Source organism: Mus caroli, chromosome 9 (genome assembly GCF_900094665.2).
Source record: "Mus caroli chromosome 9, CAROLI_EIJ_v1.1, whole genome shotgun sequence".
NCBI lineage: Eukaryota > Metazoa > Chordata > Mammalia > Rodentia > Muridae > Mus > Mus caroli.
In genome coordinates, this window is record NC_034578.1 from 39,258,166 (window position 1) to 39,272,526 (window position 14,361).

Sequence of the window (14,361 nt, forward strand, 5' to 3'; positions counted from 1 at the left end):
TTCAGCATCGCTCAGCAACTCAGCCAAGACTCAAAGCTGAGAGGGTCTGAATCCAGTGTTGAGCTGTTAACGCCCCAGCTGGTGAGTGAGCCCACATTCAAGCACAGACACACACATCGCCTTCATCTGTGGCAAAGTCTCTGACCCACAGGAGCCATTTCCTTTTCAAGAATATGAGCAAGGGCATTCCAAAAGAAGACCCGGCTGATAGCCTCAGAATGCGGCAATCAGTTGCTTGCTTGCTAATTTGTTCATTTAATCAACAGTATTGCAGCATGTACCCCAAAAAGGTCAACAGCACAAATTAGGAGGCAAACATAAATTGCAGCTTCCTGGGAATATTCTAGAAAAGATTGACCTCCTCTGTGCTACTTTCAAAGGTTCATAAATCCTATAGATGCTGCTTAGGCTGAACTCAAGCCCTTGCATGTTGTCTTCCCTCCAGCTCCAGGACCTGCCCAAGTCTGGTATTTCTCTCTCTTTATCTTCTGAAGAGAATTTTCTGACCAAGTCTAGGTCAGGAGGAGGGCCGGGTCATGGTTTTAAGGCATGTACTAATTTTTAATAAATACTCACTCCCATTTATTTGGCAGACATTTAATCTTTAAAATCATTTCCCTAAATAAATTATCTAAAACACACATACACGCCAAGACTCCTGAATATTCTGCAAGTTGTCCACGGCTACTAGCTTAATCCCAGCAGAAGGCAGGGGTACCTTAGGAATCGTTCTTGCTATATCTGCCTAACACGAACATGTACCAACAAGCAATTATGCCTGCTACCTGTTGAGATTTGCACCTAAAAGGAGATAATAGACGTCTTCATATTCCCAGTAGGCTGTATGCATCCGCCCTTAAAACAAGCCCTAAATCCTCTAGCACATTGGCACCAGCTCAAGGCTGCATACATTATAAAATCATTTACTCAGTATCATTTCCAGTCTCTATATCTCGAGGCTTCCAATAAATGGGAGTGAAATGTCTCTAAATAGAGGAGGTTTGGACCAAAAGGTAGATAGATGCTCTGTGATAATTTTGTTTGTGAAATGATGATTTAATAAGCCAGCACTATGGGACAGAGTCCCTTGCTTATAACCCGGGCCAAATCCCGATCTCATTAGATTGATAGACGTCCAGGGGCACATAAAAATGCACAAGTCCTGTGTGGATATTGAATTTGTCCTGCATATGAAACCCAAACACATAACTCAAGAGGAAAAGCAGGCAGCGAAAGCGAGAACATTGCACACAGCTGGCACCAGACCATGCCCCCAGCGCTGCCAGCCAATGCTGTCCATCACCACACTGTTCATTCCCGGGACTGAGGTGTGAGGTTGCCACTGAGAACTCGCATTGCAGTCCGTAGTCACTGAACTCTTCAGCGCTTGAATGAAAGGGAAGAAGTGTTGGGGAGAGAGCCTGGGAAGTCAAGAGGTGAGAGATGAAGCGACAGAGACACAGAGTCTCACACAGATGGTTAGTAATATTGTGTTGATCCTCCCACAAGGGAGAAGGAACAATCTCAGAAGTCATGGGGTAGGGGCCCTGGGACTACATCCCCTTTCCTATCCAGTTGAATACCCACTTAGCTACATAGCACTCACTTGTTATTCCAGCATGGAAGACAGAGTGCAAGGCAAAGATGCCCAGGCAGGTCAGCTTCAAACATGAGCTTGCCTTAGGGGAAGTCAGAGGTTCAGTGCTCAGTGGGAGAGAGCAGAGGGCATGGGAACTTCAGACCAGATGAAACTGGCTTTTCTCTATAGATTAAACATTTGAAGCTGAGGCAAGAGATATGTCTGGCAGCCAGCTATACAGAGCATGCTTTCTATCCAAGGAGGAGTGATCTCCTTAAATGATGCAAAGGGCTCTTACAGATCTGCAATCATTTTGTCCATCACTGCCCATGTTTCCACAATACCCTGTACCATGTGTATTATATATGCTGTGCTGTGTTGACATTACACCTATGTCTATTTTTGCCTCCATAGTATTATCATGGGCAGCGAGAATAACTACCGACATTGCTGCTATCTGAAGAGTAGCTGGGGTTCAATGGGTCTATTACATTGTTCTTTAGGACGATAAACTGTAAGTGCATAGACAGAGGTAGGCATGTGAATGGATAGGTTGATAAGAATAACACATGATTGGAGGGATGGGTGGAGAAGGGTAGATGGAGATGGGGTGGCTAGAGAGAGGGCTATTGGATGGGTGAGCCACTAGGCAAGTGGCTGGAGAAGTGGATTGATGGGAGAGTAGTGGAGATGGGTGGGCAGCTAGGTGGGCATCAGATAAACAGAGACATGTTTGCTTCTTGGGGCTGTAGCCTCTACCTCAACACGCAGAGATACTAACAGAAATCCTGTTTCCTGGATACCTTTGAATACACAGGAGCAGGAATCAATACACTGGGATGTTCCTGCGAGAACTCCCAGATTTGGTGGTTGAGAAAAGACTTCACACTACAGGGGCCAATGAACAGGGAACCCACAGAGGTGCCTCTCCACGGGCCTAAAGTGGCTCCAATTCCCCCAACCCCTGTATGTCTTTCTACCCCTGAGAGGGTTTTAGAAACTCTCAAACTCAGCTACTTTTTCTTTCTCCTGATACTAGGAGCCTCTGATTTACCATCACAGGGACCTGGCGACACTCCAAGCTCACCCACTCCTGGGGATCTACGAAGTGCAGATGGTAGAACAAGAGTAAAGATGAGGAGAGACTCTTAAAGGGATAGCAACAACAACAAAATAAGGCGAGGCAGGGGAGCTCCCTTCTGTCCATCTGCCTGAGAAATCACTCAAGGCCCTGCTTCACTCTGGAGATATTCCAAACTGTTAGCCGCATGCACATCACAGGCAAGGACTCGGAAGCCTACCACATGCAGCCTTGCTCCCTGGGTGGGGAATGTGCAGGCTAAAATTACCTTGATCTCCATCACACAGCTGAGAGATGTCATGAGGGTAAGGCATCAGGAATGGATCCTCCCTGTGGTTGGAAAGCTCGCCTGTCAATATAAGGAAACCCAGCCCCGTGCTGTCGGAGAAAAGAGGAAAGCTTTTTACCTCTAGAGGTGCAGCCATTGGCTGGGTCAATTTCCTTCCCGTCAACTTTAAATGCCCAGCGTCCTGGAACGTTGACATTTGTGGTCTCTTGAATATTTACAATCTCAGGAGTCCTTGATCCCGGAAGACTGAAGAAATTCGTGAGGTTTCCACCATTAAATCCTGCCTGGAGCACACACACAAAAAGGGGTTTGAGCACTCACCATCCCTATTCCTTAGCTGACTCGATAACATTAAGAATTCATCACACTTGGAAACAATGTATCACTTTTTCCTGGATTCCATGAGTCACCATTCAAGGTGTGGAAAGCCTGCTTAGTTCACTCCGTGCCCAGTGTAAGGTATCAAAGATAGATAAGGCTAGCCCCTCAGTATACCTACAAGATCAAAATTGTGTTTCCAGAGCAAGGGTATTAACAGGACTCTGTCCAGGATGCCCAGCAAAGCAAGCAAGAGATATGGTGATTTAAATCTGCAAGAGGATGATGCAGAGAACCTTGTACCTGTGCCATCACACCTCCAAGGCCTGTCAGCGGGTCGCCACCGCTGGCTGTCCCAGTCGTCCAGTTGATCTCATAGTAATTAAAGAGCGTGAATGTGTAGGAGCCGTCAGATACCAGCACAGCCTGGAAGGTGTTCACCTGCAGAAGGTACAGAAATCCTCATGACTCACATTCTCAGGAGGTCATCACACAGTGGTGGCTACCCTCACCCACCGCCCCCCCCACAACAACCACTCCGTGCCCCTAACCCTCCAACAGCTCTGAACTGCACCAGAGCCCAGCCCTCCTCACACCCTGCCTCTGCTCAAAATGTGTTCCCACCTCCAGTGCAGAAAAGCAAGATGTGTAAAACTGTGCATCCAGCTGAGAGGTTGCCTGAGAGAAACCTGGGGTCTGACTCAGTGCTCCCCAGCCCCAGCCCCATCTATCTTGGACCAAAACGGAAGATTCAGAGTTCCCTTTTAAGCATGTGATGCCTTGAGAACACCTATAGATGGCAGCATGAGAATAAACTATAAGAAATGTCAAGCCAGGGACCTCCGCGCAAATACCTGCACCCAGAGCAGAGTAGGCAGGGTGGAGTGGGGAGGGACACAGTGAACTCAAAGTCCTCTGGAGCGGGCTTTCTCTGTTCCTGGAAGACATCACTATTCTGGATCAGATGTCTTCCGCCCCCTCCACCCCCCTTTTAAGATGAAAGTTGGGAAGTGATTTTTAAAGAAGTTCTTTCTGGAAAGAAATTGCTCTTCTAATTGAGCATTTATGCATTAATTTGTATCTGTAAGATCCTCTCAGTACTGCAACTCAGACCAACGCTAAGATGGGCAATGGTTTGGGTTCCTTCCATTTAGAGCCGAGCAGCTAAGGACTAAGTGAAATGAGTTGCTGGAAACTGAGCAGCGACTGTGCTATGGAACACAGGACTGCAGCCAGAGCACCCAGCCTACCGCTCAGAGCATAGCGGTCACTCCAAGTTGTCTTAGCCTTAAGCTTTTAAGAGGACAGAGATGTTATAGAAAGCCAAACCTTGCAAATGGTTCTCAGAAATAAGCTGCATCCGGCCTTAGCCCTTACTATGTCCCTTTCCTCATCCCCAGCCTTGGGCCTGTGCTTTCAGGAAATGCAAATCAAAATAGAATCAAAAGTAGCAGTTCCGCCCTTTCTCTCTTCAAGCCTCTTCCTGGCTGCCTGATAGCATCCCAGTTAACATTCTGTGCAAGAGCAGAGGAAGACCCAAATTCCTATCCTGTGTAATCAGACTGGGATGGAGGATCTTGGAAACCCATTCTAGACAGTTCCAGGGAAAAGCACTTTGCTAGTAAAGAAAAGCCCTTTTTGTAAAAGAGAGCCTTCTCTTCGGGCCCTGTGCCTGACACAGCCGATGGCGTTTATGATAAAGTTGGCTCGGTATATGACTTCGTTCTTTGGGCCCGTTCAACAAAAGAGGAAAGTAGGACAAAGAGATGGATGATCAATAAACTCAAGGTTTCTACAAGATCACTAGTGGGGACAGATTTAAAGGATAGGTGCAGAGCCAGGGCCATGCACGGTTTGAAGCTGGGCCTTTTTCATCCCCGAATTCCCCTGCAGAACTGACTTTCTATCAATATTTGTTGGAATACCTTTGACTCAAGGAAATACCTTTGGGATCAACTCCCAAAATCATTCCATCCCTTCTTATCCCCACCCCGACATAAACACACACACACATACACACAGAAACACAAACACACACACACACACATACACACACAAACACAAGACAGACACACACATAAAACAGACACACAGACATATAGATACACACACCTCATCTGCTCTTACTTACACACACAACCCTACCCACACGTATTTTTTTCAATACTCATTTTAAGACTTCCCTAGATCTGGTTTTGCACAACCTTGTTTTTCAAGAATTCAGAGAGCTCCTTATGACACTTCCTGGAGGAGGCAGCTGGAGACAGTTTAGGAGCCACCCTGAAGCGTTCACTGTGATCCATTGCTCTGAGGCTTAGGAGGCCTGAATCTCTATTATGGTCACCTTGGAACACAGATGGCACTTGGGGGATTTTTATTGGGGATTAAGAAATAGCTGACTACAGGACTGACACATAGTTAAAAGTTCCGCAAACACTGGCTCTCCTGAAACACATCCATTTCATTTTCAGCTGGGACCTCTCTACCCCTTGTTTTAGTCTTGGGTAGTCTTGGGTGGAATAGGTAGGCCCATTTCAAAGGTAGGGATGGATGGGTGGACACTTTGCTGTTCTATAGAATCCATCATCTTTTCCTTTCCCTCTAAAAGCTCAAAGCCCTTCAAGGTTTCACCGTCCGTCCTCACAGAAAGAGATCGCACTTGCTTTAGAAACCCCTCCCAAACTACAAAGCAGAAAGCACCTAAATTATCTTGGCAATTTTTACAGCCAGCAGAGGGTTTAGTGGGGGAAATGGTGGTCAGCGTTTGATGGGCATCCCTTTTCTCCCCTACCCCTTCACTGACACTAAAATTTATCGATCGCTGGCACCCTGCATCCCTACGCTGTAAGATATGAGGCTTAAAGGACATAAAACATCACCCGAGGAGTCTTTAGCGATCCATAACGTGACAGAGGGAAACGTATGCTTCTTTAGAGCTTATTTCTAGCCCATGCATCTGGTGCTTAAACATGTGTCTTTCTGTTCTGCAGGACCTCTTAGCAATAAAGTGCTTCGAGCTGCTAGACAGACGATGCTAAAACCCATCCCCATTGTGTCCTAGCTATGAATTGCAAGACCAGCACTTTTTAACCCCTCTCTGCTACACAAGAATTTCTGTTCCACCCCCAAACGGTCAACTCATTGCCAGGAAAGCAGATGGAATTACACATAACCCTAAGAAAGAAGAGGATAGATTTTTTTTTTTAAGTTTCTCTGCTTGCTAGGAAACTACAGTTGAAAATGGGTGTGATTTTTGACTTCAACGTCCTCCACTATCATGGTCATCCAAACAAGCTGTATGCATTCATGGAAACTGGGGTTTTGTCCCTTTAGGCAGAAAGTTGATTATCTCTATGATATTACCAGAGATAATCTTTTTTATTTGACTTTTATTTGACTGCTCATTTGGGATTTCAGAGCAGATGTTGAAACTTTATTCAGGAATTGCTTTAACTGCCCACTCTAATTAACATCAAGTATGAATCATTTCAGCCCTGGCCACAATAAAAAAATGTCATAACATAATAAAATGAACCAGGCTGTTTGTTCCCCCAATCCAGCACCCTGTGTCTCTCTTGCTACCAGATTTTATGGAGGGAAAAAAAAGGGGGAAATTATCGATGATGAGAAACATTTGTGCCTCTGGCAAGAGAAAAAGTCCTTTGTGTCCCTCACAAGATCCATAATCACACGGCCTGGAATGAGTCGCTTGGCCTTTATCGCTCGCTCACAAAAGAGAATGCTACCTCCTGCAATAATATTATCGAGAGACTCCTTTTAGACATTGGTAATGAATTGAGACTGGGATGACACATCAGAAATGTTTCAGCTGACTAGACTGGTTCATGCTGATATTTCCCTCTACTTCCTGGAAAATGGGTGGCGAGACCTTTTAGTTTAACTCAAGTGAACCAACACTCCTCCGCCCCACCAATTACATTCCTGCTCAGTAGTGAGGATGAACAGGATGTCAGAGACCCCTTAGAAAGTGGAAAGGCTGGATGATTACAGGCGTGGTACTGCTGCCTCCGTAAAACGTGACTTCCTCCCAGGTCACAATGAAAACCCAAGTGGCAGAGAAGGTGGTCATGTCTTTGAAGTACTTCCTGATGTCCTTGGTGGCTCTTCTCAGGATGGCAGGGTCCATGGTTTCTCTGTAATAGATCTCACCCCGAATTCCATTGTGCACATCTGCCCAGAATGGAGCAATGAAGGCCCTCCCGTCCGTCAGGGGAAAGGACTCTGGTGTAAACTGGCTCACTAGCACGTTGAAGGAAACAACACCATTGTTATTGACCTACAAAAATAAGAGAGGTTTGGCACAGTGGACCTGAAAAGCAGGGAACTTCAGAGATACAAACCAAGACAGCCAGCCAATCACACAAATGAAAAGAGATTTGAAGTGCTGGCTTTGAACCCCTAAATATCAGCTCCCATCATTCTTATGAGAAGGTTTGTTTCCTACTGGACACGCTTATTGGTTTTCTGTCACTTTCAGTTTGTAATCAGTGGCGTTCCTCATTAATAGAGTCTCATTTTCATGTTCTTCATCTTATCTCTATTTGCAATTATTAAATGCTACTAGTGTGTGTGTGTATGTGTGTGAAAGAGAGAGAGAGAGAAACAGAGACAGACAGAGAGAGAGAAAGAAGGGTGAGGACGGGAGAGGAGAAAGAGGAGAGAGAGGAGAGAGAGGGAAGGAAAGAGAGGAGAGAGAAAGGGAAGAGAGGGAGGGAGAGGGAGGGAAGGAGGGGGAGGAAGGGGAGAGAGGGGGAGAAAGAGAAGCAGAGAGACAGAGACAGAGAGGTGGGGTATCAGGCCAACCTAAGAATAACGGAGACAAAAAAAGCCAAATTTGTTGAGAGTCATAGATGCAAGACAGACAGGAGAAGACAAACAAGCACAAACAGTTAACTTAATAATTGAAGAGCTCTACAGTATAGCTTGAGTCTTACTGTATAATGAAAAAGGAGGCCGAGAAAGATGAATCACCTACTCCTTTGCTGAACTCAGATCTCAGGGTGAGCCATTCAGTGTTCTGGGTGAGCCATTAAAAAACAAAACAACTTCTCTTGATGTCATAACTACTTCCTCACTCAGAAAAAGGGCAAGGTTAAGACCTAAAGATGTCCCATTTCTGTCCAGTTCTTGGCACTCGAGAGCATCTTTGTCTTTGTACCATCTCTGTATAAAACCTGAGATATGAGTGCCTCGAGTTGTACTTGTAAATGACTGACAAATAGGGAGTCCTTCATGATTTGTAAAGGGCTCTGGAAGCACAGGAAATGACAACACCTTACTGCAATGTGTCCCCTCAGTTCCCTCGGGACCTGAAATCAATCCTGTGTCTGAGAGAAACTGACTTAATCCCGAGGCTCGTAAGACTTCAGTGGCAGAAAACATCCATGCTGGGAATATTTGCAGTTCCTAGGCAGAGAAAATCTAGAGATGATTGCCCTATATATCAAGTCATTTGTTACATTCCTACCGATCAGCAAAAGGGTAGACAACAGTGACCCTAGTCCCATAGGGAAGGGCTATGCAGCTGGACTGAGGGTCCCTCTGCATGTGTTGGAAGAAAGCCTGTGAAGTTTGGGGTATGAGATGGCCAGAATAGAGGGAGATTGGGAACCTGTTCTCATCAAGAAAATAAAAAAGAGTCACCCAGAGGCCTGTCTGCAAATAATGGAAGGACTTCACTTCTCAGAGCACTGGGAAGTCAGGGCACAGTTTATGCACAAATGATGCTATCCTGAACCTGTCCATCTGCAAGGCCATGGATTTTTAAGCTCCAAGTCATACTGTATGGTAGAAGAGAAAGAAGAACTGAGTGAAATTCATGCTCTAGAGGCCTGGGGGGAGGCAAGGACACCAGAATGGAAAACATCTCATCTCCAAAAGCAGGTCAGCACACTTCAAAACTTATAGCCAGCTCCCTCAGACAGACCTGGGAGGCCCCTGATGTGAGGAGAGCATAGAAAGCAGGTTGAGATGCCAGAGTCATGTATTTGCCAGGGTGAAACAGGTGTGATGAAAACACACGGGCTCACCTGTGGAGGAAGCTGGCCGAGCCATTGTGTGTTTTGATTCTAGTCTGTGGTAGAGACCAGTGGCTCTCAGCCTTTTGTAGGCACCAGGATTACCTGGAGAGCTCATTAAGGTAGATAAGTAGGCTCTCTCCCCCTGTTTCTGAGTCAGCTAGGGTGGAAGGTGACACAGTAGGCAAAGCTGCCAGTGTTTCAGGAGCCCTTAGGTAGGTAGAGTAGTATCTGTGTGTGTGTGTGTGTGTGTGTGTGTGTGTGTGTGTGTGTGTGTGTGTGTGTGTGTGTGGGGGGTGGTGGTGATTTTCTAGCTATACACCAGAAACTGCCAAAGCATCAGTCTCAGCGGCAGATGTGGACATGCTCCAAATTTCAGTTGTTTGTTCCTCCAGGGTCGGGGACAGACCTAGGTGAGATATGGCAGACTCTAACCCTGTCTCCCTCAGTCCGTGAGGGCAGAGACAAAGAAGGGAGGGTTTAGCTGTTCCAAACCAGTCTCCACAGCAGCAGCAACCTCGAGCATCCAAACTGCACGACCTGAGACTGCCGCTGCCCGGGAGAGCTCTGAACCGCTTCCTAGCACGGGCTTCGACAGGGGTACCCTCTGGCACAGCTACAGACCTCAGGAGGGTGGCCGAATCTGCAAACAACTTGTATGCAATCCTGGATTATCCATCTCCCACTCAGCTGCTATTTGGTCAGAAGCCCAAGAAAAGCAGATGTCTAAACTTTTCACACCCCCAGAAGGGAGCAAACCACCCCCATACCGCTCCTATTGTGTTTCATTGTTTCTTTTTTTATCTTGTTGAGTAGCAGAAATAATGTGAGCGGCATTGGGCCTCTGCTTCGCTTCTGTGCTTAATCACCCACAAAGGCAATTTACTGCCCTGTACACTCCTCCACCATGAACATTAGCCATTAACTATACCTTTGACTTTCTTAATCATAAAACCCATCAGCTCATGAAATCTCAGAACTTGTCGCTTTGGCCGCCAATAAATCCCCAATCCTCGGGGCCCTGGAAGAGGGGTTTTAAAGTGTTTTCCTTAATGACAGACAGCAGGGACTTACATAGACGGTGCGGTAAGGAACACCAAAGAAGAAGACGGGGATGGCCAACTTAATCTCAGAGGAGCTTCCGTCATCTACTTTAGGGGTTCTGGTGTCATTCTGCCAAAATGGATACATGAGCTCCCTGGGCTGAGCTGTCAAGAGAGATGGTGGTTAGGTAGATTAGACGGCAGCTGCCTCTTCCGTTTGGCAAGCTACTATCCCTCCCGCTTACTAAAGTCAGCTTCTCTGAGTATGGTTTACAAGCCCAAAGCAAGGCAGCAGTCCTCAGCCTCTCCAGTCTGAGTCTATGCTATACCTAGCTGATGATCTTGTGTCGTTGGGAAAGGAAAGAACAGAAGGGACATGGTCTCTGATTAAGACAGAGACCTATGTGCTCTATTCCAGTGTGTCCAAGCATTAGAGAGACCAGCGGTGACAGTGAGTGAGGATGTCATACCACCATGGGTACCTGGAGCTCCCAGTGTCCTGGAGGTGGCCTTTAGATGTGTGGATATAACCACAGAGCACCCTCCTAATCTAAGAATTCTACAATTTGCTGAGACAGTCATGGCAGCTTTTCTTAAGACTCCTTTCTTTCCTATCACATAGCAGAAGTCATCAGAGCCCAAGAGGAGTAATTGAACCAATACAACGGGAGGAGAGGGTTGGTAGGAACTGTCTGTGAGTGACCTTGACTAAGATCGGCCGGCCCATGGAGCTCTGTCCAGCTCTATTCACAAAAAAAGCAAACATGGGATCCTGGAGGCAGCAGAGGGAGGTGCCTGTGTGCATGCATGTGTGGGTGCATATGTATGTGTGTGTTAGTAAATGTGCATGCATGCGTCCATGCACGGTGGGGTTTGGAGTGCTGGAGTACTCTGTAGGGCAGACAGTGTTCTTCCTGGTCCTCATAGTCAAAGGTGAGTCATTACACAGACCCCACCTGGGGCAGCAGCACTTCCTCCCTGGATGTTTGGAGCACAAACTCAGGAGTTTCCCATGAAAACTCTTGCAAGCTGTGGCTCAGACTGGTGGGAAAAATAAAGCAATGTCCCCAGGGCCTGTGCTACCAAGGACCCAGTACAACTGTACCTCGGAAATAATCTGCATGTCACATCTGATGTCACTTCTCTCTGCCTCTGTTCTTTCTTCTTTTGAATGAAAGGTGGACAACAGAATAGTTTTCTTCCTTTGAACATTTATCAGTTGCTTTCTGGGAGTGGGGATGGAATAGCTGATCCACGTTGGGCTGTGGCCACAGCCCTCAAGCCCGTCCAGAGAGTGATACCCAGCCTCATATCAGCTCTCTGGGAAAGTCCCCACTTTGTACTGATGGAGCCGAAAGGGTGGAGAGGAACTGGTCCCAGCTAGTTCTTCCCCTGGGAGAGCCTGTTAGTGAGCAGACAACAGCCTCCCAAAATAGCTTGCAGAATAGACAGATAGCTGCTAGGAGGGTCAGGCAAAGCTCTCTAGCTCTGGAGTAGGGAGTTGGAGCAGGTCTGTCCGGACAAAAGTATAATCTCTGTCTGAGGGAGAGCATCAGGAAAGCAGGGGAACTAGTCCAGCCATTAGTATTCACACATCGTTCCCACATCTCAGAAGTTTCTGGGAAGCTGCCCAAATCTTAACCTGTAGGAGATGCTGTGGCCGATTTAATCTCAGGAGCATTCAGCCAGTGAACTGTGTTTGATGTCACAATAAGTATTTAGAAAGGCTCTTGGAAGATTCTTATTTACAATATGGTAACAAAGTACAAATTTCTAGACCATGAAAATCTCCAAAAAATCCGTTGCCATCTTACTATGGCATTAAACATAGGCACGTATTAGATTTGAAGGTGACCGATTGTCTTGAATTACTTGTGCATAGAGCTGTCAAGCTACAGGTTTGTTTTTCCTGGGGAGCTTTTTGGGAGTCATGCCCAGTATGGAAAAGGGCTCCAGGTCACACAGCACAGTAATCACTTCCATGCAAAAGTTCATTGGTATTTTGAACAGCTCTGAGCAATCTGTCTGGAGAAGAGACAATCAAACCCCCTTTCTGAGGACACAGAAAACACTGGCAACGGGAGACCCAACTTCTCTCTGGTTCCAAGATTCCTCACTTAGTTTGTGTTTTTGAACAGAAATAACAGTTTAAAGTTTTCCGTCTGAAAAAACATTACAGATAAGTCCATCTAATACTGTACAACCTCAGGAAAGATTTGTTGAATAAAACATGGCACTCGACTAAAGGAACCAGGCAAAAACAACAACCGATTCCCATCTCAGAAGCAATTACTATTGAAAATAGAACTATTAGCACCTGGGCCAATTGATAGTGTCGAAGTTAGCAACAGAAACACTATCCCTACCCATGCTCGCTTTAAACAGGGAATCACACAATAAATATAGTTAGGTTTCCAGGACTTTGCTCTTTCACCAAAGAAAACTACGCATCTTTGGTGTAGAGGTGGAAGATGGAGTCACTGGGTTAATTGTAGGCAAACCACTCTACTGTTACTTTGGGATGTGTTGGACCACTATTAACACATTCTAGGACAATGGGCATGATCTTAAAGGGAAGGTTCATCTAGGACCTGGCACTATGCAGCAGCTGAACTCAACAGACTAAACAAAGGTGTTTTGGAATATTAGTCCTAAAAAAAACTTATGCTAATTGCCCTATCTTTCTAATCTAAAAACTCACGTACAATGGCAGGGTGGTATATGCACAGTCCTTCACTAACTTAAGAGAGATACAGAGAGAAAGAAGGGCCCATGAGGGCTGAGGGAGTCAACTAGCTTGTTTATTCGTAGCTTTCCATTGTTGGCCTATGTCCTAGGTCTCTGAGACACAAGAAATCAACACCAAGGCTACTACTGCCACTTCCTAACCCCGAGTCAAAACACAATCACTCTTTTAAGTCTCTCAACATAAGCTAAACAACTAAATGGGTATCAGCGACGAGGGAGGAGGTGGACACCCTCATCTCCTGCAAGTACTTGAGCTAGAATTAGTCTGTGTTGTTTTAAAGACTTTCGCTGGCATATACAAATTGTGTTTGAGGTTAAATAAGAGAAAGTGAGCATCATTCAAAGTTAATACATCGTACCCTTGACAACAGAATTTAATTTACTTTTTTTTTCCCTTGTTGTATCTGCAGACACATGTACACCTGCCCTTGCAATTACGGTGCCAACAAAAGTGTCTCTTTATAAATTCAAGAGCATGCTGATCAAGAGCTGTAGGAGATGCTGTCGTACTCACCTTGGTGCCGAACAAGAGCGAAGATGAAAGAGACCCAAATTCTAAGTAATGATGAATAATTCATCCTGGAATTTTAAAAAGAAAAAGGAAAAAAAGATCCCCTGCTTGCCAGAGTAAATAGAACACCAGGTGTGTTGGGTGGCAAATCCCGAGACACACCACAACCATCACAGAACAAATTCACATCCCAACACCAATCGTCCAGAGTTGGCTGTAATTCCCAGGAGGCTCACGGGTTGAGTTCAAAAGTTGGGGGACAAAGTAGACCCCCCAGAAGGTGGCTGCATAGAAGTGTAGGTTATCAGGGAGTTAGATGGGAGAAACGCAAGCTGCGAAGACCAAGGGGAAAGTGTCTACTTTGCATCTGATAAAAAAAATAGCAGTGCCCAATTCCAAAAATGCAGGTCTCAGACCATGTCTCTGGGACTCTAACTTCTGCAAGACCCAACTCTCCAAATGTCCCGAGTCTCTGTAGGGATCCAGGAAATACTGGTTAAATTATCACGTGTTTCTCCAGGTAGGAGGATTCAGAGTGTGCCATCCCTTCTCAAGGACCTGGAGCCCATCCATCATTTTACTGACCAGACGCACAGGTAGCCTAAGACTGTCTACTGACATTCCACAGTGAAATGAATGATCAATGGCTACTTTGGTGATTTAAAGAAGAAGAAGAAGAAGAAGAAGAAGAAGAAGAAGAAGAAGAAGAAGAAGAAGAAGAAGGAGGAGAAGGAGAAGGAGAAGGAGAAGGAGA

General features: G+C 45.9%; 1 protein-coding gene across 2 annotated transcripts in view; it reads right to left on the reverse strand.

The window, feature by feature from the left end:
- Nucleotides 1-14,361, reverse strand: part of Tecta (tectorin alpha) — a 70,624-nt gene that overhangs the window by 55,158 nt on the left and 1,105 nt on the right. For both annotated transcript variants that reach the window (XM_021172356.1, XM_021172355.1), the window contains exons 2-6: nt 13,611-13,675; nt 10,380-10,513; nt 7,277-7,564; nt 3,571-3,708; nt 3,068-3,233 (exon numbers count right to left, since the gene is read on the reverse strand). In XM_021172356.1, coding sequence (XP_021028015.1) covers nt 3,068-3,233; nt 3,571-3,708; nt 7,277-7,564; nt 10,380-10,513; nt 13,611-13,674 — 790 coding nt within the window. In that variant the 5' untranslated portion in view covers nt 13,675. The remainder of the gene's footprint in view (nt 1-3,067; nt 3,234-3,570; nt 3,709-7,276; nt 7,565-10,379; nt 10,514-13,610; nt 13,676-14,361) is intronic.